At 39.7% G+C, this 24,646-nt stretch overlaps 1 protein-coding gene across 2 annotated transcripts in view; it reads left to right on the forward strand.

The window, feature by feature from the left end:
• Nucleotides 1-12,019: 12,019 nt before the first annotated feature.
• The window catches only part of LOC148016291 (uncharacterized), a 40,419-nt gene continuing 27,792 nt past the window's right edge, over nucleotides 12,020-24,646 (forward strand). Inside the window, exons 1-3 of one of the 2 annotated variants that reach the window (XM_087664579.1) lie at nucleotides 12,020-12,559; nucleotides 14,046-14,376; nucleotides 14,465-14,649. In XM_087664579.1, the coding sequence (XP_087520705.1) occupies nucleotides 14,215-14,376; nucleotides 14,465-14,649 (347 nt within the window). In that variant the 5' untranslated portion in view covers nucleotides 12,020-12,559; nucleotides 14,046-14,214. The remainder of the gene's footprint in view (nucleotides 12,560-14,045; nucleotides 14,377-14,464; nucleotides 14,650-24,646) is intronic. The other variant, XM_087664580.1, reaches the window with a different exon arrangement.

Genomic DNA, 24,646 nt, shown 5'->3' on the forward strand with positions numbered 1-24,646 from the left:
CCTCCCTCTATAAAGCCCCCCCGTGGGGGCTCGTCCTCGTTAGTCAGGAAAGCGTCCCCCCTCTCTACATTGGACAACAGCGGCCCCCCCCATCAATGCCAGGCTGCAACCCTCGTCCCTGGGTTGCATCATCACGATCCCCCCCTGTCATCCTCAACAGGCATGTTTCCCCTTTAGCCGATGACCAGAGAAACCTCCCCCCGCTTCTCAATCGCCAGTTAGCTGTGCCACCTCCCCCCCTGTGAACAGAAGGAAAAAAGGAGAGGGAGAGAGAGAGAGGGAAGAGAGAAGGAGAAGAAGAAGAAGAAAAGGTAGAAGAGGAAGAGGAGAGGGAGGGAAGAAGAGAAGGAGAGAGAGAGAGAAGAGGAAGAGGAGAGGGAGAGAAGAAGAGAAGGAGAGAGAGAAGAGAGAGGGAGAAGAAGAAGAAGAAGAAAGCGAAGAATAGGGAGAGAGAGGAAAAGAAGAAGGAGAAGAAGAGAGAGAGACAGGAGAATAAGAAGAAGAGGGAGAGAGAGGAGAAGAAGAAGAAGGAGAAGAGGGAGAGAAAGAAGGAGAAGAGGGAGAGAAAAGGAGAAGAAGAAGGAGAAGAAGGGAGAGAAAAAAGGAGAAGAGGAAGGAGAAGAAGGGAGAGAGAGAAGGAGAAGAAGAACGGGAAGAAGAGGGAGAGAGAGAACAAGAAGAAGAAGAAGAAGAAGAAGAAGAAGAAGAAGAAGAAGAAGAAGAAGAAGAAGAAGAAGGAGAGAGAGAAGGAGAAGAAGAAGGAGAAGAAGCGGGAAAGAGAAGAAGAAGAAGAAGGAGAAGGAGAGAGAGAAGGAGAAGAAGAGGAAGAGAGAAGGAGAAGGAGAGAGAGAAGGAGAAGAAGAGGAAGAGAGAAGGAGAAGAAGAAGAAGAAGAAGAAGAAGAGTGAGAGAGAGAAGAGAGGAAAGAGTGAGAGAGAGAAGCAGAAGAAGAATGAGAAGAAGAGGAAGAAGAGGAAGAGAGAGAGAGAAGGAGAAGAAGAGAAGAAGAAGAAGAGAGAGAGAGAGAGGCAAGCCGATGCTAGAAGGAGAAGAGGAAGGCACTCTTGGAGCAATGGGCTTCTTGCGTCAAGGGTATATCTGGAGTTGGGGATTACGAAAGTATCAAGAAGACGAAGAAAGACCAAGGTTTCAACTGGGAGATGGCGCTTGAAGAACTTTGGTGTTTTCAAACCCTTTTTCTATCTATGCTTATTGTTCGTTTAGCACGAATGAAAGAACTTCTATGGCTCTACACGCTCATAGGTCATAGTCTTCACTTTAATATCCATTGAAGGGAAAGGATACTCATAAAAGCTATATGTTGGTTGTGTATTCTTTCATTCCTAACTGTTCATGGATGTAGATGATCGTATGAAATTCCATATGTGATACTGGCAAGTTATGATGAAACTTAATGACTAGCAAAGAAGGCTTCGAGTCTAGCTGTATAAACCCTAAGGGAAAGAGCCACCTAAGCAAATTAGGTGATTGTTATCATAGAAGGACTTCTACCTTAGAAAAGGTTGTAAATTCCTTGAGCAAGTGTTCGATACCTCCTAGTTAAGTTTTGGTTGTGCATGCAATGGGATTGCGATGCCTTGAAGCAAGTGGGTGTGTGTTCCACTGTTTGTTAATGTGGTTTTGGCCAAGTGGGGTGTGATTGATGATTTCATGGCCGGGTCTGTGATGACTGATTGCCATGGGAACAAAAAGGATGTTTTCCTAGTTAAAGGATATTGGGCTGGTTGCTTCCGCTATGGATGATTTCCTAAAGGGATAATTAAGGAAGGATGGTGCTAGCTACCCCCCACGAACCGCCAAACCCTAAACCAAGGGGGTTATGAATCCACACCGAGAATGTGGACCGAACCCGCCACGAGAGGTCTCTTCATGGAAATTACTTGGCATAAGAGGATGTTTGGGTGCCATTGGGGGCTCTGGCAATAAATCCCAATGCCTTCGGACCCTACACAAGTGTTCTACGTGACTTGAGATGAAATCTCGAGGCCTTGATACTAGTTACAAGGCAGAATCTTGGTAGGATAAACCTTTGGGTTTTATTGCTGGGAAACAGAAGGATTTTTCTGTGGAGGAAAAAAGGAACACTTAATTCTCTTGTATGGGCGGGAGACAAACATTAATCTGAAGATAAGTTAAGGAAGCGTTTGATCTTGTTTTATCTTGTTTTCGTATCAATGCCTGAAATTACGTAAAGGAACCTGTGATTAACGGGTTAATTAAGGAAGATCCTTTTATGTGTCAACATAATGTGGTAGGTAAATTGATAATTAAAACAACCCCCGAAGAAAGTGTGGTGGATGTGACCAATGGGTCTATCCTACGGAAGGGTGGTCTCCGTTAGCCAAGAGCTTTCCTCAAAGGAAATGTTAACGAGAAAAGTTAGGAAAAAGTTGGACGATGACCTTAGAAAATGTTGCTTAGAACCCCAATTCATACCATTTTAGGGGACCGGAATGGGACTATGCCCTACGGGCAAAGAGGTCGAGCGATGCGTCCCTCTCATTTCCCATTCTCTTTGAACCAAGTGCGGTATGAGTTTGCTTTGTTCCAGTTGTATCTGCGCAAAGTGGAGCAGTTGTAGACCGATGCTAGAAGGCTGTTAGGAAGACCCAACTACTAGAAACTCGGACTTCAGGTCGATCCTAGTGGAAATGGCCGAATAAGTTCCGTTGTGAGGCAGACTCAGGAGACCCTAGTTGGCTAACCCCGTGCCATTCCTTGGGAGTGCCGGGCAGCGTATTCTAGATTGATCTCTCAATGGACGGCTAAGACGTGTCCTGCAATTTGAGGGGCGAGCACGTTACAGTTGGTATCAGAGCAAAAACGTTAAAGGACAGAGTGCTCATGATTAGAGTTGCACAGTAGATGAATGGTGGGTCTTAACCCACAGGTCATAAGCCCCACTAGTGCTTATCTTCCCTAGTTTCTTCTCGAGATGAGGACATCTTGATTTCTCTCAAGGGGAGAGGATGTAATGTCCCCCCCTGTGACCTCTGTGCTCTCCCGTGCCTTCCCCATGAGAACCCCGCCTCCCCTAAGAAAAAATTTTCGATTTTTTTTACTCCCTCTCTCTCCCCCTGCCAACTGCATGGCGGGGAGAGAGAGAGAGACAGTGAGAGTAATGAAGAGAGGGGGACATGCAGCCCCCCAGGTGGCGGGTGGCGCCGTCCTCCCCCCCATACCTCCTCCCTCTATAAAGCCCCCCTGTGGGGGCTCGTCATCAGTCAGGAGAGCGTCCCCCCTCTCTGCATTAGCCAACAGCAGCCCCCTCCATCAACGCCAGGCTGCAACCCTCCTCCCTGCCCGTGAATGGAAGGAAAGAAGGAGAGGGAGAGAGAGAGGGAAGAGAGAAGGAGAAGAAGAAGAAGAAAAGGTAGAAGAGGAAGAGGAGAGGGAGGGAAGAAGATAAGGAGAGGGAGAGAAGAAGAGAAGGAGAGAGAGAAGAGGAAGAGGAGAGGGAGAGAACAAGAGAAGGAGAGAGAGAAGAGAGAGGGAGAAGAAGAAGAAGGAGAAGGAGAAGGAGAAGAAGAGGGAGAGAGAGGAGAAGAAGAAGAAGAAGGAGAAGAAGAGGGAGAGAGAGGAGAAGAAGAAGAAGGAGAAGAGGGAGAGAAAGAAGGAGAAGAAGAAGGAGAAGAAGAAGGAGAAGAAGGGAGAGAGAGAAGGAGAAGAGGAAGGGGAAGAAGAGGGGGAGAGAGAAGAAGAAGAAGAAAAAGAAGAAGAAGAAGAAAAAGAAGGAGAGAGAGAAGGAGAAGAAGGAGGAGAAGGAGGAGAAGGAGAGGGAGAGAGAAGAAGAAGAAGAAGAAGAAGAAGAAGAAGAAGAAGAAGAAGGAGAGAGAGAAGGAGAAGGAGAAGGAGGAGAAGGAGGAGAAGAAGAGGGAGAGAGAAGAAGAAGAAGAAGAAGATGATGATGATGATGATGATGATGATGATGATGATGATGATGATGAAGAAGAAGAAGGAGAGAGAGAAGGAGAAGAAGAGGGAGAGAGAAGGAGAAGAAGAAGAAGAGTGAGAGAGAGAAGAGAGGAAAGAAGGAGAGAGAGAAGGAGAAGAAGAGGAAGAAGAGGAAGAGATAGAGAAAAGGAGAATAAGAGAAGAAGAAGAAGGAGAGAGAGAGAGAGAGAGAGGCAAGCCGATGCTAGAAGTAGAAGAGGAAGGCACTCTTGGAGCAATGGGCTTCTTGCGTCAAGGGTAGATCTGGAGTTGGGGATTACGAAAGTATCAACAAGACGAAGAAAGACCAAGGTTTCAACTGGGAGATGGCACTTGAAGAACTTTGGTGTTTTCGAACCCTTTTTCTATCTATGGTTATTGTTCTTTTAGCAGGAATCAAAGAACTTCTATGGTTCTACATGCTCATAGGTCATAGTCTTCACTTTAATATCCATTGAAGGGAAAGGATACTCATAAAAGCTATATGTTGGTTGTGTATTCTTTCATTTCTAGCTGTTCATGGATGTAGATGATCGTATGAAATTCCATATGTGATATTGCCAAGTTATGATGAAACTTAATGACTAGCAAAGAAGGCTTGGAGTCTAGCCGTATAAACCCTAAGGGGAAGAGCCACCTAAGCAGATTAGGTGATTGTTATTATAGAAGGACTTCTACCTTAGAAAAGGTTGTAAATTCCTTGAGCAAGTGTTCGATACCTCCTAGTTAAGTTCTGGTTGTGCATGCAATGGGATTGCGATGCCTTGAAGCAAGTGGGTGTGTGTTCCACTGTTTGTTAATGTGGTTTTGGCCAAGTGGGGTGTGATTGATGATTTCATGGCCGGGTCTGTGATGACTGATTGCCATGGGAACAAAAAGGATGTTTTCCTAGTTAAAGGATATTAGGCTAGTTGCTTCCACTGTGGATGATTTCCTAAAGGGATAATTAAGGAAGGATGGCGCTAGCTACCCCCCGCGAACCGCCAAACCCTAAACCAAGGGGATTATGAATCCACGTCGGGAATGTGGACCGAACCCGCCACGAAAGGTCTCTTCGTGGAAATTACTTGGCATAAGAGGATGCTTGGGTGCCAGTGGGGGCTCTGGCAGTAAATCCCAATGCCTTCGGACCCTACACAAGTGTTCTACGTGACTTGAGATGAAATCTCGAGGCCTTGATACTAGTTACAAGGCAGAATCTTGGTAGGATAAACCTTTGGGTTTTATTGCCGGGAAAGAGAAGGATTTTTTTGTGGAGGAAGAAGGGAACACTTAATTCTCCTGTATGGGCGGGAGACAAACATTAATCTAAAGATAAGTTAAGGAAGCATTTGATCTTGTTTTATCTTGTTTTCGTATCAATGTCCGAAATTACGTAAAGGAACCTGTGATTAACGGGTTAATTAAGGAAGGTGCTTTTATGTGTCAACATAATGTGGTAGGCAAATAGATAACTAGAACAACCCCCGAGGAAAGCGTGGTGGATGTGACCAATGGGTCTATCCTACGGAAGGGTGGTCTCGGTTAGCCAAGAGCTTTCCTCAAAGGAAATGTTAATGAGGAAGGTTAGGAAAAAGTCAGACGATGACCTTAGACAATGTTGGTTAGAACCCTGATTCATACCATTTTAGGGAACCGAAATGGGACTATGCCCTACGGGCAAAGAGGTCAAGCGATGCATCGCTCTCATTTTCCATTCTCTTTGAACCAAGTGTGGTATGAGTCTACTTTGGTCCAGTTGTATCTGCGCAAAGTGGAGTAGTTGTAGACGGACGCTAGAAGGCTGTTAGGAAGACTCGACTACTAGGAACCCAGACTTCAGGTCGATCCTAGTGGGAATGGTCGCATAAGTTCCATTGCGAGGCAGACTCAGGAGACCCTAGTTGGCAAACCCCATTTCATTCCTTGGGAGTGCCGGGTGGCATCTTCTAGATTGGTCTCTTGATGGATTGCTAAGACGTGTCCCACAATTTGAGGGGCGGGCACGTTACAGATAATCAATAAAGCTTATATAGTACTTACATACAGCCATTGATGTAGCATTTGTAGGATTGTACACATCTAAATGTACAACATCAAGTAACTGCTACTTGTATGGAGCTTGTATGTTTATCATGAGGAAATGCATGCCTTGTCTATTTTTCAAATTGGCATGCTACACATACTTTTTTGCATATTAGCCACTCCGAAATTTAGGCAAACTCATCACAGTTTTATGTGATTGCATATTTTTCAAGCACTGCACATTTACATGGCCAATACATTTTATGTTAAATACCAATATCAACCACTACTCTTGCATCTTGTGCAAACATAGCAGCCTTTAACTCGAGAGCATTTACATTCAAAGTAAACATCCCTTCTATATGCTTTCCTTTTGCAACCAATTTACATCCATTTTTTAGATCTTCTACAAAATAAGCATCATTCTAGTTAAACTTTACTCACAATCCCTGCTCAACCACTTGCCTAATAGAAACCAAGTTCTTTGTGTTATTAGGTACATGTAGCACATTAACCAAACACAGCTTTTCCATCCTACGTAGACAATGGGATACTCCCAACATGAGTAATAAGATTTGTTGTATTATTACATGTTTCAACAAAACCTAGCATTTCAAGATTTATCATTTCTGTAAACCATTCTCCATGAGATGTCATATGGCTAGAGGCACGTGAGTCCCACATATCTTACACCATCAGTCATTACTAAAATGTATTTGTGTTTACTACATTCATTGTATGTTGCATAACAAATAACTTCTTATTATCAACTTGATATTGGTAGATGCATAATTGTTATGCTATCTTCTCCCGTTTCTACTATTTTCATTATTTTTCTTTTTCTAGATAATCATATGAAATATGCATTTTTTACTATAATTATAATATTATTTGTTATCATAACTTGCATTCTGTCCATCACGTCTTCTATGACTTCCCTTGCCTCGAGACTAGCCTCTACAACCTATATGTGATTGCTTCTATGAGTCATGAAATTGCCTTTGATTTTGCCCATAATGGTTACCACTATGGTCTCTACCACCATGACCTCTACCTCTACTTAAGTTAAAGTAAAGCACCTATTATGAATTATTCTTGCGTTGTGATGAAGACATAGTAAGACCCAATTTTTTCTCTTCTAATATCAATATAGATATTAAATATGCAAAATTGGGGATATTATCTCTTGTATTGATGGAGTTTTGAAACAGCTTGTACTCCTTGCCCAAGTCATCCAAACATGCAACCACTATATTATCATCATCAACCTGCACTTTAATAGATCCAAGAGTTTCAAAAATGCTCTTAATCTTCAATGCATAGTCATTAATAGACATATTGCTACACTTGGCATTGTTCAACTTAGACTTCAATTGCAACATTCTAGCTTTGGTATTTGTACCAAAAAGTTTGTCTAGGTTAATCCTGCTTCTACATAACAATCTATATCTTGCATATACCCAATTATATTCTCTAAAACACAAATAGAAAACTAATACATTACTTTCTGAGAACCCTAGTTCCATTTCTTAAATACCTTAGTCTCCTCAAGCAAGCACTTTCCTCTAACAACTTCGGAGCTTTAGTAATATATCCTTCAATGTAGTTTCAATAACCTTTACCCATAAGGAAATCAATCAATCTGAACTTCCAAGCATAGAAATTACGCTTATCAAGATTGTTGTTGAAAATCTAATTAAATCCATCAAAATTGTGCACCAGAACCCCTAAATTTTATTTTATCTCAATAACGTGCTAATTCAGATAAACTCTCACCTGTATTGAACTTAGTACATAAGTATACCCTAAGCAACATCTGTAATGTTTGATAGTATCCAAATATTGTCCATCATACCCAATACATACGACCTATTTGTGAAATGACAAGGCTTACATAGTTCATGAATCTTACTAGATTCTCATACAAACAACGTCAAATTGTCGAATGAAACAAACCCAAAACACAAATATGACCACACAAATGTAGACCAAAGGTCTAATAATCAAAACTCTATAACAATCCCTCAAGGACTTTAATCTTGCAAAGTCAGCTTGTCAATTGGAGATCATATGAGAGAGATCTCCATAGGTGTACTCTATAGTAGGGTTTCTTGTAGACTCTTATATTTGCACTCATAGCTTCTTGCTTGAATGTTATTTTGATACCATGAAAGATGGGGGAGAGAGAGGAAGCTTGAGCTCTTGCAAGACACAAAATAAACAAAGAGAATGCACACAAGATAGGAAGCTAAAAACCTAGTCTTTCTTTTTCTTTTTCTTCACTATATAGGTCTACTACAAATAAGAGAGAGTACAACATACATAAGATACAAGGAGTCCATAATGTGAACATGCTAAGTAGAAAGATAACTAGATAGATATCCCCTAACTTGGGTAGGTGGACTAACTAATGCCAGCTGTGAAGTATCACTCGAATGATAACCTAATGCAACTACCAACCACATATGTGATATAAATACAAAAATAGTCATTCAAGTATGTGAGTGTCAGTTTGTGTTAAGCTTGGCATCTCAACATTTCAATGGAGTTGCCTAGATTCATCCCTTGATGAACTACCAAATTCATGCTATTGAGGGTTTATTAGATAGGCATGTCATGGTCATACAGTGCAAAACAAATACACTAAACTTTAAAGCCCATCCTCTAGACTCAAAGCCTTGTCAAAAGCACAATAATTATGCAAGTATACCAAGGGCATATGGGCCTTTTTTCTTCAATTGTAACTAAAGTTTGGCCTAATTAATTTATGTGCATCATGTGACACACATGTATATAGTTGATGACATAACATGTAGGTGCTTTTAAATTCCTCATCATTGTTACAAATGGCCAACCAATATCACAACCGTAATGGTATTTAGTTGATAAGATTATTTGTCAATTGGTTTTGGAATAAGATGCTAATAGAATGCCTACTTAGGGTTTTGAAAATACTCCATGTATCCTAGTTGACTTAAAATGAGCTTTGATATCTACAACTTGGCTAAAAGTCACACACACACATCGAAGCTAGTTAGAAATCTAAAAAAGATACTTAATCTATGTATGTTTAAGAGGCCCATGCTATAGTTCTTCTAAAAATATTAGGATTCTTATGTTTTTAGATACTTTCTAGAGCTATATTCCTAACTATGTCCCAAAATTCTCCCATAGTATCATTGAGGCAGTTTAAAAGCATTGTTTCTCGCGAAAGTAGTTTGAATTTTTGATCAGCTACTTTCATCGGTATGGCTTTATCTCATTGATGCAAATGGGCTTCTTTCCTTGGATTCTTTGGGCTTCTCAACTCTTTCAAGTTTGAGAAACTACTCATGAATATGTTGATTTTCCTCTTTAAGGTTTTGAATGGCTTGAAGGATAGCACTTGGATCTTCCATTGGGATTCTAAGAAAAAATATGCTCATGCACTCAATGCAAGGTCTAAGAACAAACGAACTTATAATTGTAAGAACTACCAATGTTGGGGTGAGGATCAAACCAAGGCTCTCAAGCCAAGACTCTAATACCACAGTAAATACCTTGAACAATGTAGTATGCTTAACAATTATAATGTTTGTTTATTTCAATATTTCAAACAATGGAGAGAACAAATAGTTAAAGCTGAATACTGCAATTTACATCCATTGAAATATAAAACCAAGAAAGATATTCTCCCCCTGTTTGCCCCCCTTTCCCTCCCTGAAGAAATTTATTTCTTCTCAATCCAAGTCCTTTCGAGAAGAGCTCAATTACAATCAACCAAAGAGTGAGAAGAACTAGTTCTATGTAGATACACACATACATAACTTAGTATGCAATAAAAACAAGAGATTTCTTTACAAGATATGAGTAAAAAGAGAAAAAATCGGTCTTTCGTGATCACATTGATAAGCAATACATTGATATGGCTTGGTTCTTATTCTGGAAATGGAAGAAAATCTCAAGAAGGAATGGTTATAATAATGAATTTACAAGTTTGTTGTCCTTTAAAACAATAGTGAAAGAGGAGGGAATAGGGGGGTAGTTGATGGTGGAGAAGTTGAGGATGATTATGTAGGTGATGCAAATAGTTTACAACCAAGAATGTTGATGTAAAATAAAGAATATTGAGTTCTCTTTATAGAGAAAAGGAGAAAGCTAGTGCAAAAAGAGAAAGCAAATTAGTACAAGACAACTCTCCACCCCCATATAATGAGGTGTAACAAGTGGAAGGACACTTGGAAGCTTGTGTGACAAGAGTTTTCATATCTCTTCTATTAGGCCTTCCTTTTTTGGTTGAGTATTTTTAAGAATTAAAATACCCAAATTTAGTAAGCACTACTAGAATACAAAACTTTCATACATATTTTTTAGGACGCATTTTTACACTAATTTGAGGCTCTTAAAGTTTAGGATTTTCCTAAAATTTAGCGACTCTCTCTCCCAATATGGGTAGCATATGAAAGCTCTTTACGAATACACTACAAAAACATTGATTATATCTTTATACGAGTTTCTATGTAAAGATATGTGGGTTTTAAGTTTTTAGCCTACACATGCATAAAGTACAAACGTTTCATGAACATGCCATCTTGTTGATTGTAACTATTTCTTTTGACGGATCCACCCCATACTTCAAGGCATTAATATGTTCTATGTGCGAGCTTGGCATTGATATGCTCGACTTTCGGTTGTTAGTATCACCCAATCGAGTCATATAGGTAAAAGTGTATCGTATCTTTTCTTAATCCACTGCGTGAATCCACTATAACCCGTGACCACTCATCAATTGTCAGCTCTAATGCACTTTTCTTTATATATGATAAGTACACATTAAAAAACTAAGTAAACAATTAAGTATGCTAAATAATAGAAATGATAGAAAAAATTTTGTTATGTTATTGTAGCTCCGAATAAATAAGTAGAGTTTCTTCACTTTTTGGATTATCCATGGCTTCAAAAAAATTAGAATTTTAAGTAGATTTGTCATTTTCTAAACTCAAATCAAATATTCAATAACCTTCAACCAAATTGCTAGTTTTTGGCTATCCATGATTGTCATTTGATCTTAACTATTTTATAGACCACACAATTTCAAAAATGCATTTTGTATTCAAACTTTTTCCAACCAAGCTTGAGTAAAGCACACTCCTCCAAATGATTAAAAACAAACACGTGGAAAAATCACACATACAATACCACTACCTAAAACTAAAGATTGCCCTTTATTCACCACTAGATATTGCTTAAAGTCACTATTCAAAGACGCAATATGGAGTAGAACACAATAGTGTTATAACAAGTTGGCATGCACACTGAGTCAACTAATATTACACAATTGTCATGAAAAGTTTGCATTCACTACAAGTCAGCTAACATGTATATGTCATTGCATGTAATGAGTCAACTAATATGAGGGGGAAGTGTCACAAGATTGCCTCCATTAGAGCTTTAAGGGAAGACTTAAGGCTCGTGGATTTGCACCCTACAAAACTGTTGGATGGGACCATTATGTAATGTGCCCATGGTCTTTTAAAAAGCATTACACTCAAAAGTGATATAAAGAGACAAGAAATACTTTTTTAAAATGCGAGAATAATATTGATATGTGAAATACTTATAAGATCTAGATTGGAAGTTACTTCAAACTATACATTCATCAAAGTTGGTATCTGTCCCAAGGTAGTGAGACTTGCATTTTGATTTTACATGAGCTCTTTACATGGACATTGTTTTCCATTTTTTTAAACTTTTCAAAGCCTAAAGGATTAAAAGAAGCTTCACATACTATGGTACTAACTCTTATGTCACAATCTACCCCGAAGGTAAAAAATAGTATCATGGGGCCCTTAAGATCCGCACTTGCGCGGGCCCTAGCGGATAATGAACACGCAGGTACTTGCGCGGAGCGCGCGTCTTTTCTAAACACAAAAGGACCAAGCTTCGGTGCCACGTGGATAGTTTGAAAGACGTTAGATGTCGAATTTGAATCGGACGGCTGGAAAGCAAACTCCAGGCAGGGTGGCGAGTTAGTTAGTTATCAGAATTTCCCGCCTGAGAACGAGAGCAAATTCTTTCATGCGCACACGCACGCACGACCTTCTCCGGCCACCTGCGCTAATTCCTGCTTGTCGCATTTTTCCTTCACTTTCTTTGCATGCTTTGCATATGCCTGCAGTCTCCATGGCGGCTAGGGTTTGACGTGCTTCTTTCCTGCACAGCGATCCTTCTGCTGGTCCGCCAGGCCCATAACGGCCAGGAGCAGGAGTACTGTTCTCGCGTTCTCCTTCCCTTGCCCCAGGACAGGTGGCATATCCTTGCTTTTGGAAAGCATGACGGCCTGCCGCTCGCTACTACCTTGAACTCTTCAAAGGAAGCCGACGCAGATGCTCACGGAGGCGCATTTTCGTAGCGGGTTTCGACTCGCGTGCTCTGTTCGTGTCCGCCATAATTTCTGTCCGAAAGCGCGGCATGGTTTATGGACTTAGGTTCGTTCTGCGTTGCAGCTCAGCAGGAGCTGCCGCATCCTCATGCACACTTCGACGACGCAGGATAAGATCAGCCCGTAGCGACAGTGCTTCATCAAACACCCTTACCCTAAACCGTTCGTCGGCTTTTGTCTTGTAAGTTTGCCTGTAGAAGTGTTGTTCTGTGACGATTAAGTCATGAAAACATCGGTTAGAAAAAAGTAAAACTGTCGAAGGCATCGATATGATGGCACTGTCAGCATGCAATTTGATAGATTCTTCGAAGCTACCAAATTTGAGGTTGATGTTATCAGAATATACGCTCAGGAAGACAATCACACAAATGCAGATCGTGTTGTGCAGGAGCAGTCAGTCTTTCTGAGAGCTCTTGATTCAATAAGGGAATTGCGTCAGCATTATCTCCTTTCAGACCATTTTTTCACACGTGCAAACGACAGTGCTGTACTCTAGTGGACCCTGGACTATCGAGGCGTTCTTTATACTCGGGGTTTTTCATATCTAGATGGACAATCTTGGCTCGGATAGATACATTTGGCGAGTGAGCTTCCACTTGCACTTATATCGATGGCTTATGAATATGATCAACGGTCCATCACTCGAAGTCAGAACTGTTACTTTGGTCCAAACATAGAAGACTCTCCCTCCCTTAAGACCTAGTTCTAGTCATGGCAGTGCAGTCTCTTGCCATGCACAATCGCTTCTGGATATTGCCATTATACCTCTAAAAATGTCATACAGGTGGTAGGGATGCCGCTAGTGAGACAACATATTTTTCAACTCAGTCCCTCTATTACTCTCCAATACTATGTAAGCGTTAGGTGCAATCGGAAACGAAACTTCACAGTGGTGACACTTACGAGTGCAGCTTTTAGAGAACCTCTATTGATATAATAGTATAAAGAAAATAGGTATACATCTGTGATTGAAGTGCAATATCATCTTGTGCAGGAAGGAGTTGTGCACTAGAAACTTAATATAGCTCATAATTGTTACAGAGTCTACGTGGGAAACCTTCCAACTCATCTTCTCCACAGATGTGTGCATATTGCTTCCACATTTTGATAATGCTCAAATAACAGGATATAGGATACTGCATTCTGATCCTGGCTGTCATCATAGAGATCAGTACTCGTTTGTTTGATACGGTACTGCACAGGTCAAATGTATATGCCACTTGTGAATGCATGCTGATTCAAATAAAAGGCATGATAACCAAGCGTTAATAACTAACAAATAATTACTGCTTGATCACAGACATCAGTCTGGCAGTTTCAAATGATCCAATATGCAAATAAGTTAACCCCAAGTTTACTCACCTTCTGGGATTTGGGCATGACCTTACTGTATGACAGACTTTTTATACCAGGTCAAGAGAAATGACATTAATATTTCTTGGAAAATGATGGGCTTTTTTGTCCTTACGACACCTTACATGATGTATCTTACTGGATCTTGAAGCTTTTGTATGCATAACACACATGTCATTGTGCAAGTTTCTAATATTCTTTTTATCGTAAGGATTATATCAAGTAAAGGTTTAGCTGAGTCCATTTACATTATTCTTGATTGAAAAGGCACTTCCCTTCTTGATCATCTGATTTCTTCTGGGGTGCTGATGCAGGGAAGGTCATCACTTTGACATCTTTCTGGGATGAGGCATACATTTTCCAGTCCCAATAGATTTATATTGATTACAGCTATTATCCAAGGTGGAATAATAATAGTTGGATGACAAGAAAGTGTGCATAAGTTGAAAAGATCCTTGTGATATTTTGAGGGATTCTACTGTGATGGATGACATAATTAAGTTGAATAGCATGGAGAGCAGCTCCATGCTTTTTGAGAAAGCAATTCCTGTCAAACTGACAAAATTGCCAGGATCAGAAGACAGGCTTATGGAGCTTACTGTACGAATTGTTATGGGTATCAGCAAGCTTCACAGACCTAGCAAGGTATCCAAAAAGAGGGATTGTGTTGTCTTAAAATTCTGGAATAGCTTGTTAGATTGCTGAACGCTCAATCTTTCTTCGGCATTTACAGCTCCTAAGAATGCAATTGACAAATGAAGCAGATCCATTTTTCCTTTATTTTTTGGAAGTCAGTGAGGAGGATTTCCAAAGTTTGAAAGTAGAACAATGCATACTTGTGGATTTTACAACCTTCCCACATAAGCTCATTGAGTTGTTGGAACATTGCATTGATGCAGGCAGCCATGATACTCCCAGGTCTGATGTTCATCTTATGCCACAACTTCTTGTCTTTCTTTTCTGATTAAGAGTGATCTTAAAGCAGTTCAAGAGTCTTTGAATCTCCACATTTTATCACCACTACCAATAGCTAAGAAGTATCTACTTAATTGGAAGCTTTTTTTGTTTTGTTTTCTTGACAATTCATTTTGTGACCTATATTTATGTGTCAACATTCCTTTTTCATGCTCCTTGGGAAGGGGATGGATGGTTGAACATTTGGTCCAGGAGTTGTTTTTGCTTAGGATATAGCCATTTGAACTGCGTAGGCATGGGATAGTGATAAGCTGGTTCAATCCTTTGTCGATGTATATAACATAAGTTCAACAATCAAAAGGAGGAGCTATTTTACCTGTTCACAGTAGCATAAGCCCATGCATGGGGTATGCATTTAGGTTCAATACTAAAAGGGGAAACTATGTCACATGTTAAGGATAGTATTGGTAGTAGACATGCAAAGTTTTCAGATTTACCTGCAAAAGTTTACTCTTTCAGGCCTCAAAACCTGCAATTTGGAAGAGGTCTGAAATTACTTGCAATTTGTGATTGAAAATCTTGAGCGATTTCAAGAACTATCCTGCTGAACGCTTTGTAGGAATCCCTTTTAAAGCAGTCAAAGTGATTGTGTTAGTTATCCACAGGTTCTATGGATGCTGATTTGGGAAAAGTTTGAACACAAAATTATTTAGTAGGTAGAAATTTTGCAAGAGGGATGTTTTATGGCTTTCCCCAGGATCCAAGAGCTACTATCCAGGAGGCACTGCTGGACTCAACTAATTCTTTGTGGAACCAACAGAGCAATGGTAGGATTTATGCATGCAGCATGCTTGACTTGGGTAGCTCTCAGGGTGGATGGGGAGTCAGTAAGTAACTTTTCAAAAAAACGTTTACTTTGCTTCTGTTACAGCATTATAACTGTGTTGGCTTGGAATAGTGGTAAGCATGTAGGGTTCTCATTATCAGGACACTAACTCAATTGTACAACAGCATATATATATTGAAGATCAACAATTAAAGGGGGAGCTATTTAACTGTTAACAGATAGCAATGGTGGCATGAGGCTGATAAGAGAAAATGTATATCAGCTGAATGCTTTAAAATGATTCATTCCTACACAGCAGAGGTGCTTGTGAGGGTACATGTCAGGACATTGCATTAAACCAATCACATTTTTTCATGACCAAATATAAGTATCCTTTAGATAAATGAAAATAATATTCAAGCTGCAGGTTTTGGGACACCAAAAGTTAGATTATGCAGGTAAAAGTGAAAACTCTCTGCTCATTTGCATACAGCTCGCCTGTCTCCTATACTGATTCAGGTCAATTTTGACCATGCATACCTATATAGTACAGGTGGCAGAACTTTGCAAGTAGGGTTTTTAATGCATCTTCTTCCCATTGGATCCAAGAGTTTCTATCCAGTTCCGTTTCTATGAGGAATGGTCACAGTCGACTAGTCCATAAAGCCAACAGAACAGTGTGGACTTCATGCATGTGACATGCTTGAGTCAGGTGGAATTCTGTACACTATTGACTTAGTATGGAGTGCCAAATATCTAGGACCTCAGAAAACAAGATATCCTCACCACTTCTTTTGAATGTACCATAAATTACTAGATAATCTGAAGGGTAAGCTATGGGGCATATTCAGAAGTCGCAACTCTATACATCTATTTTATTTAGGTCTCATAGATATTCTACCTTTAATTTTTGTAATGAGACAATCCATAGAATCTTCTACCTCTAAGCATGTAACCGAACTACCTTGTCGTCATATGATTTCCTTGCTGAAATGATACAATCTCTATGTCTCAATCATAGGTTCTTCTCCTTTTGATACACGCACTCATTCACTCTTGAAGGTTATTGAGTTAAAGTATAACAGAGGTATGAGAGACTGTATGGACAGTGCTCAAAAGCCATATGCACAACTGAAAAGAGAAAACAATTGCATTGCCAAGAAACCCCCAATTGACAAGATCTTTGCTACCGCATGCCTAGCACTCAAGACTTCATGTAGGAGATCACAATCTTGCCTAGATCTTTAGTGAACAATGCAAGAGATTCCTCCAACAAAATTTATCGCAATGGATCTCTTCGGATGCGTTGAAACATTGTCAGGAGGAGCAATAGCACAAGTGTAAATACATGGGAGAAACATACAATCAATTTTGTTCAAGCCACGATCCATGTAGAAAAGCCCATGTGTGGCCAAAAGTTGGCTTGTACCTGCTTTTCCTATGCTTTACTTTCTTTTCAGCAATTTAATTGCATTTACTGGTAAATTTTAGTTGTTTGGCCATTAACTTATTAAATTTAAGTTGCCTGGCCCAAAACTTTGGTCCATGCCAAAGTTAGTGACTCAAATGAAACTTTTATAACTAAGGTTTATTTAAGTTGCATTAACTAACTGTGCGCACAAACTTACAGATTAATACATTCATTGTCCCTTCACGTAACTTAGCAAGTAATGAATGTGCCCATGTCCAACACAACTCATACAATATCATAGATGCCTTCAAAGAGCCAGAGACAAATTGCATCTGTGTGACACACCCCCTTCTTGAAATATGGCAAGCATCCTTGATTGCATCCAAGTGCGACTGAATCATGGCAGCCATACTTTGACAATACATGTTCCCTAGTAATTTGTGCCAACATTTGCAACTATTACTACTACTAAAAGTCTCATCTATATATTCGAGAAATTTCCTTCATACATACTGCTGCCTGCCATTAGGGAATTCATTGCTGCAGTGGAATAACTATACGAATTGTGACAACTAGCATGTCATGGCTACTCATCATAGAAGTCCCAAAGCAGAAATACTACCAGCCCACAATACCTTGGATGAGTATATAGGATCACCAAATGATTTTTAGATATTAGAGCCCCATTAGAGCCTATTTGTTTATGAGGGAGCAGAGGTGCTACCCTCCTCTTGAGCACTAGGCAGTGCTCTAGATCCATGCTGTGCTGAACCTATCCCAACCCTGGTCCCCAACCAATTGGCTGTAGCTGGAATGCCTCTAAGTTGCAACAAGCCAGGCTCCTCTATCCAGTTCCCATCCATTAGTGGATAATTTTGAAACCTCACCCAATATAACAACATGGAGTTTTATCTCTATCTTTCTTTCCTTATGTACCAATATTTGTTTAAAGACCAAGATCTCATCAAGCCCGTCCACCTCTAGCTGAGTCCCATCAGAGGCACATATCAATTGAAAGCTCGAGAAAGACTCAAATTTCACATAATGCCTTATGAATCCTCTAGTGATCTGGTATCTTCCACTTGCAAGCACATGACTCATATTTTTTGTCATCTAAAAAGTCCCATAGCAGCTCATGCTTAACATAGGGAACAAGTGATCTTTTCCCTTCATCTTCTTAAGCCTTGCCTTTTCAAAGTACAAGAGCACCCAATCACACTTGATAAACTCTAGAACTTTGTATGGTGATGGTTTGCTGCTCTCTTATGCTTTTTGTGATTTTTGAAGAGCTTGCTTTACTTTCTTGTATGCTTCATACATTACTCTCCACATACTTGTCAACCTTAGATCATAGTTGTCAAGTACAAAAGGTATGATACCATACGGTACTAAATGTATCTTAAGATTTTATAAGGTACGGTATGATATTAGTACAAAAAAAATCATCTTAGATATTTTGAACTAAAGATCATAGAATAAGTATGTTATGTCTAAATAGCAATGCTATTAGAGTGTACAAGATTACTTGAGGGTAACATGCCATCAAATCATCTTAGATATTTTGGACTAAAGACGATAGAATAAATGTGTTAAGTCTAAATAGCAATACTATTCGAGTGTACAAGATTACTTGAGGTTAACATGCCAAAACCGCTATGATATATGCCTCATGCGCAATATGAGCTACAACGTATAAGTTACAAGTACATAGATGGGGCTGGATACATCATACATATAATAATCATACAAATAAGAGAAGTATAGGCTTTTGAGAGAGAGAGAGAGAGAGAGAGAGAGAGAGAGAGAGATTGATGAGGTGTGGCAAAAAATGCCCTATTTTTTGAACGAAATCGTACTAATACGTACCGTACCGTACGGATTGTAATGTATAGATCAATCTGTACTACATACGGAGACAACCTTGCCTTAGATTTCATCCTTTGTATGTAGAGTAGGTGGGACCTTCTTACCACCCACAACTATCTCAAATAGAACCTCACTAGTGCACCTACGAACGGTGTTGTTATAGGCAAACTCTACCAATGGAAGAAACTATTTCCACAAGGTCTCATACTCAAAGGCATGACACTTTTAAAAGATTTAGAATAGTAGAACTTGCCTCTTTTGATTTTCCATCTGTCTATGGGTGAAACTAAGGCAAGAACTTTAGAGAAGTACCTTTATTTTCAAAAAGACCTATTCAAAACAAATTTTTCACTATTGGATCTCTATCATTGATGATAGAGTGAGGTATACCGTGATGCTTAACAATGCTATACACGAACAACATCGCCATACGACTGTGTTTCTCTTTCTTACCAAAATAAAATAGGCTTGCTTACTAGACTTGCATATAATAGTCGAAATCCCATCATTCCTTGTGGGTGTTGTAAAAAGATTAGAGATAACATCCATGTCTATGTTCTCTTACCATAGTCTATCAGCAATAGGCAATGGATGTAGCAATTCTTATACATTTGGTTGGTCATTATTGAATCTCCAAATATACAATGCATGTATAGACAAAGGCATCAACATCACGTCTCAAAACTAACCACCAATAATAGAACTAATTATCGTCACTATTGTATCAATACCTCAATGCTTGCATATGGCACTGCACGACTTCCATTCAAGTACTTTTGTCCTCAACTGCATTGTTACACATAAGTGACCATGCAACATGAGGACACCATCCTTGGAGTATAATGCTCATGATGCTAAACATTGGTCAATTGATCATAAACCCTTCCAAAGCCTTTGTGTTATGCATATTGTGTCTTCATCTCATCCAACTCTTGATGATAAGCAGTAGAAACATCTAAAACATGTGATTTCTTAGACAAAGCATCAAACATAGCATTCTTCTTATTGTCCACATGCACTGTTTAAGTTAAACATGGATAAGAAGTTCGCCCATCTCATATTCTCCTTAGATGATTGATCTAAGTGAGAAGATAACGCAACGTTCAATGATTAGTCTAAAAAATTAGTAGATAGTACTCCACACAAAAAGACCATGAATGATAACTAAAAGCTTTTTCTCATAAATTTGCAAATTCTTTTGAACACTTTGCAAAATTCTACTTTGATTAGCAACACATGCCCATCCAACATGAAAACTGCACTAATGCTATTCCGACTTACTTCACATTGTTGAGAAACCACTTCTTTAGTAGTTTACACACTTCATTTAAGGTTTCGCACTGATAGCCCCAAAAAGGGATGGTGTCTACTTTTTCAGTGGGTGCCCACATAGTGGTGCGCCACCCTAGATAGCTTATGCCTATAAATAGACAGTCACTTCATTCATTCTTTACACTCCTACCACTACTCTTTAGTCATTCTTCACCCCTCTTCCTCCATCATCAGACACGTTTTGAATTGTCACTTATTTGACATGGTATCAAAGCATACCTGTTATTTTCAACATGGTATCATAACATACATGTTATTTTATGACACATTGTATCATAAAAGCTTTTCCAAGATTGAGAAAATCAAACTAAATCCCAAGTAAGCTTTTCCTTTAGTTGATTGAAGGTAGTTTTTGTAAATGGCAAATAAGCCTCCTTTAGTAAAAACATATAACCCAAGGAAACTACAAATATCATGCAAAGTCTGCAAATCTAGTCAACTATAAATGACCTACACTTTAGTTGATCCATCCTTACACCACCCTTAGAGTTGATTTGACCAAAAAGTGAATCTTCTCCAAGAACTCACTCTTCTTGCCATTAATGACCAAATGATGTGTGAGTGGTTCATAAAAGACTATAGCCAAAAAATTCCTATTCTCCATTTTATTTATTAAATAAATAATGACATCATCGAAGAATATCCCTCAAAGAATTTATGCTTGTGAAAGATACTACCCATCACAGGATTGAATCTTGTTGGAGCATTAGTAAGCCCAAACATCATTACTAAAGCCAAAGACTGCCTTGAAAGTTGTTGTATGCACATCTTCTTTTCGAATGCGTATTTGGTGTTACTCCTCAAATCTATTCAGCTAAATCTTACAAATCCCTCCAACTTGTGAAGGATATCATCTATTCTTTAAACTAGAAGAATGATTCTTGATTATATTTTTGTTCAAGGCATAGTTTCAATATACATGCCATGAACGATTATTCCTTTGGACCAAAAGAATAAGTGAACAGACGGGGACAAATTAGGTTGAATCAACCCCTTATCCAATAAGTCCTTCACATGATTCATACTATTTTCTTGTTGAGTTGCACTAACTTTGTATGGTGATAGGTTAGGTGGAGTACCACTTGGCACTAGACTAATGGCATGATCCTCACGTCTCTTGGGTGGAAGTTCTCCAAGCAAAGACCAGAGAACACTCTTTACATTGTGCAAGAAACTAATCCTTTCCTTATCCAACTTAGGTAACTTTACTTTAGCTTTATTATTACTCTTATCTGTAGCAAAGATTGAATATGTAAAAAGATGGTCTTTCACTACATCAGAAATATTTAAAGTTGATAAAAGAGGGTCCAATTCTCCTTAAGCTTTTACATGTAAAACAAGAGTCTTTCCTTTATGCTCTAAAATAATCTTCTTATAGATGTCCACATGTGTCACCAAGGCACACCCAATGGAGCATCATGATTCACAACCCTCAAGTAGCATGATGTAGGACTCCTCAATATCCATATAGCTTCAAATATGGATCCATAATTCCCCAATAATAGGTGTCACAAGCTCAGCATGATTGCTTAGCATGTCAAGGCAAGCTAATCTTGCTTCAATCATAGGCCCCATCTTGTCTAGATGGATGCTTGCGACCTATGCCAATTGAAACCAGCTTTCCTTCTTGGAAAGGGTGGTAATGAATTGATTTAGCAGGACAACAAGAGCAAAATTCACATAAATTGAAATACAAATGTTACTAATCAACCTTGAACAATGCACACCCAGTTGGCCCGATGACTAGTGCCCCATTGTGGTATTTCTTCGGCTTCTATTAATATTGGATGAATCACACTAAGATTTGGCTCAAATCTCCTTCAATTTCCAATACTTCTTGCTGTCATAAATGACCAGCAAGCCTTCTTATCCATTGCCCCTCAATCTAATAGGGGAATGGCCTCCAATCGACCCTTGGCTGGTCAAAATGAACCCCAAATCCAATTGTGATGATTGGCTTCTTAAAATCTTTGGCAATTCCTCGAATTCCAGCTAGCAATGTCAAGTACTAGCCTTCAATTTTTTGGCATAAGACCCGAGGTAGTTGCTAAATCCAATTTCTATTGTGAATTAGGGTTTATAGCAGTAAATGCTCTGCTGTCCACCTTCTATGGCTGAAATCTGCTGTAAATGGCCGAGACCTATTAAGGGATTGCTTGTAAAGGAGAGAAATTTCTGATTTCTATCATGAGAAAGTGTTGTTGCTCCCTGTGAAACAAACATTAAATGTTATTGGTCAGCAGCCCGGAGGCCTCAGATGGATTTCACCCAGCCCCAAATGTAATCTTCAGCTGCTGCTCTCCTTGCTGGAGCTGATGCTTGCAATAGTAATCTTCCTAGCTGGCTGGAAATGGCCAAAACCTACTGGTACTTGTTTGGACAGCACTCACTCCTCTCTCAACCTCCACAACCCACTGAATGGCTAGAATGTGCTAGCAGATTACCCATCTCATGAGTGAGTTTGGGTGTGCTTTCTTGGGCTATGCACAAAATTATATTTATGCTTTTTTTTGTGCCCGATTTATGAGATTTTGGTCATTTTATGCTAACTGACCTGATTATTTTATTATTATTCACATCGTGGACTTTTTGCGGATTTTGGCCTATTTATTGCCCCCTGCTCCTTCCTTCTCAGTCTCCTCAGTCATTGTCAGCATACTTAGTTGCTTTCAGGTCCTATTGGAGAGAGGGAGCCAGTGCTAGTGCCTGCACAACCAGTCATTCAGTGCTATATCTGACTATCTCATGTCTTGGTATATAGTTTCCATTTCCCAAGCACATCTTCGAGTTCTCCCTTTGCAATGTTCTTCTATTCTCTCTTATCATCTTGAACAAGAGTGGGAAGTCAAGCCACTCAATAGCTCTTGAAAGAACATACTACAATTGCTTCTGCACAGACCATGATTTCATAACAGCACTCCATGTGAGATAGTTAAGTCCATGAAGTTTATCATTAGTAGTAGGGAGGTGTCACTTGGAGAAGATATGAGGAGAAGATAAAGAAAAGAAGAGAATTATAGGGAGAATACAGGCAAAATACAGCACAGATTGCACTTGACACGAGTTCACATGCAAGATAGAGAAGAGCTGATCACAAAATGATTGTTGAATGATCATGAACAGCCAAGAAAGCCTAATGAGTCACTTGCCCAGCCCACAGTAGGCAGAAAAATTGAAAATGCAGATATTAGATAGCAAAACGTAGACAGTAGGAGTATTAAATGCAGCAAGCAATGAATAAAATAATGCAGAAAATACAAAAGCAGACAGTTGAGGACAAAACAGAGGCTGCAGAGGAAGAGAAATAGGCCGTTTTGCTTCTGAATGAGGTCACCTAGACAGCTGTTGAAGCACTGGAAGGTTGATCAACACCAAGAAAGTGTAAGGGAAAACTGTCCATAGCTAAAAATAGCACCCAGAGCCCAAACACGAACGTCTAATACCATGTCAAAAGTGGGTGCAGCAATGGAAGCATAGAATACTGCTATAAAGTGGTATGGGAGAAGCTTCAATTGTTGTACAAGGATCCATCGACTATGCGTGCAATGACCTTCTATGGATAGCTCTAATAGATGAAGTTCCATATTGTTCAGTCTTTCTTGCTTTGTGTTACATAGGTACATAATCAGCTTTAGCACATGCAGTTCACACTCTAGAGGCTCATCTTGTGGGACTCTGCTCTCTAAGCTCCCTCTGAGTTTGATGGAGTCGCCAATACTTTGTAGGCCAAGTCCTTATCAACACCAACTAGTTTCACACATATGTCCTTGATGCTACTTAAGCATGATGTGTTGTTGAGATTATAGGGGAGGCTTCCATCTCGATATGGTGGCAATGATGAGGCATTTGCAACTTAAGAGAGGGGTGACAGGAAGAAGTCGAAAGCCCAACGCTATTACTATGGTAAGAAAGGGCATTTATGCAAGGACTACAAGGGGTTAGCAACATGGTGGAAGGAGGAGGAGAAGTAGAATATGGACTCTTTTGACGAGTCATCCTCATCCTTTGTATTCGACTTGGATCCTCTGGCCAAGGCGAAGATCGAGGCACGGAAGTGGCCATCTCCTTCAGAGAAGGGAAAGGGGCTGTTTGCCCCACCCTTTGCTGCTTTCTAGTGCTAGTGATTTGGTCATTCCTCATGACTCTCTAGTGCTAGAGGAGTATGAGAGGGTGGTCAGGTGGGATACTTGCACCTCATCTATACAGGTATATAGGTGCAAAGGATCTAGAGAGGGACTTTCCTGGTTTTGAAATCCTAGAGTTGGGATTGACTTCCAGGTTTATGATGGGTTGTTTCTTGACAATGAGTAGGATTGACTCCTAGTTTGAGCTCACATGAGGGCACACTTCGGCAATTTGGCCGAAGGCGGGGAATCCACAGTTACATATGTTTAGATGTATTGTTGACAAGATGGTCATGTATGCTGTGAGGTTCTATGTTTCTTCTCTATTTTCAAAAGCTAGTATGATTGACATTAACATCAGATTTTGTTCGAGGCACCTTGGTGGTGGCCTGATCATCCATTGCTTGGGTATCCATGGTCCTATTCTAATGGTATTTGTTG

This window comes from Lygodium microphyllum, chromosome 23 (genome assembly GCF_053477565.2).
Source record: "Lygodium microphyllum isolate KBCC chromosome 23, Lygodium_microphyllum_v1.1.10, whole genome shotgun sequence".
NCBI lineage: Eukaryota > Viridiplantae > Streptophyta > Polypodiopsida > Schizaeales > Lygodiaceae > Lygodium > Lygodium microphyllum.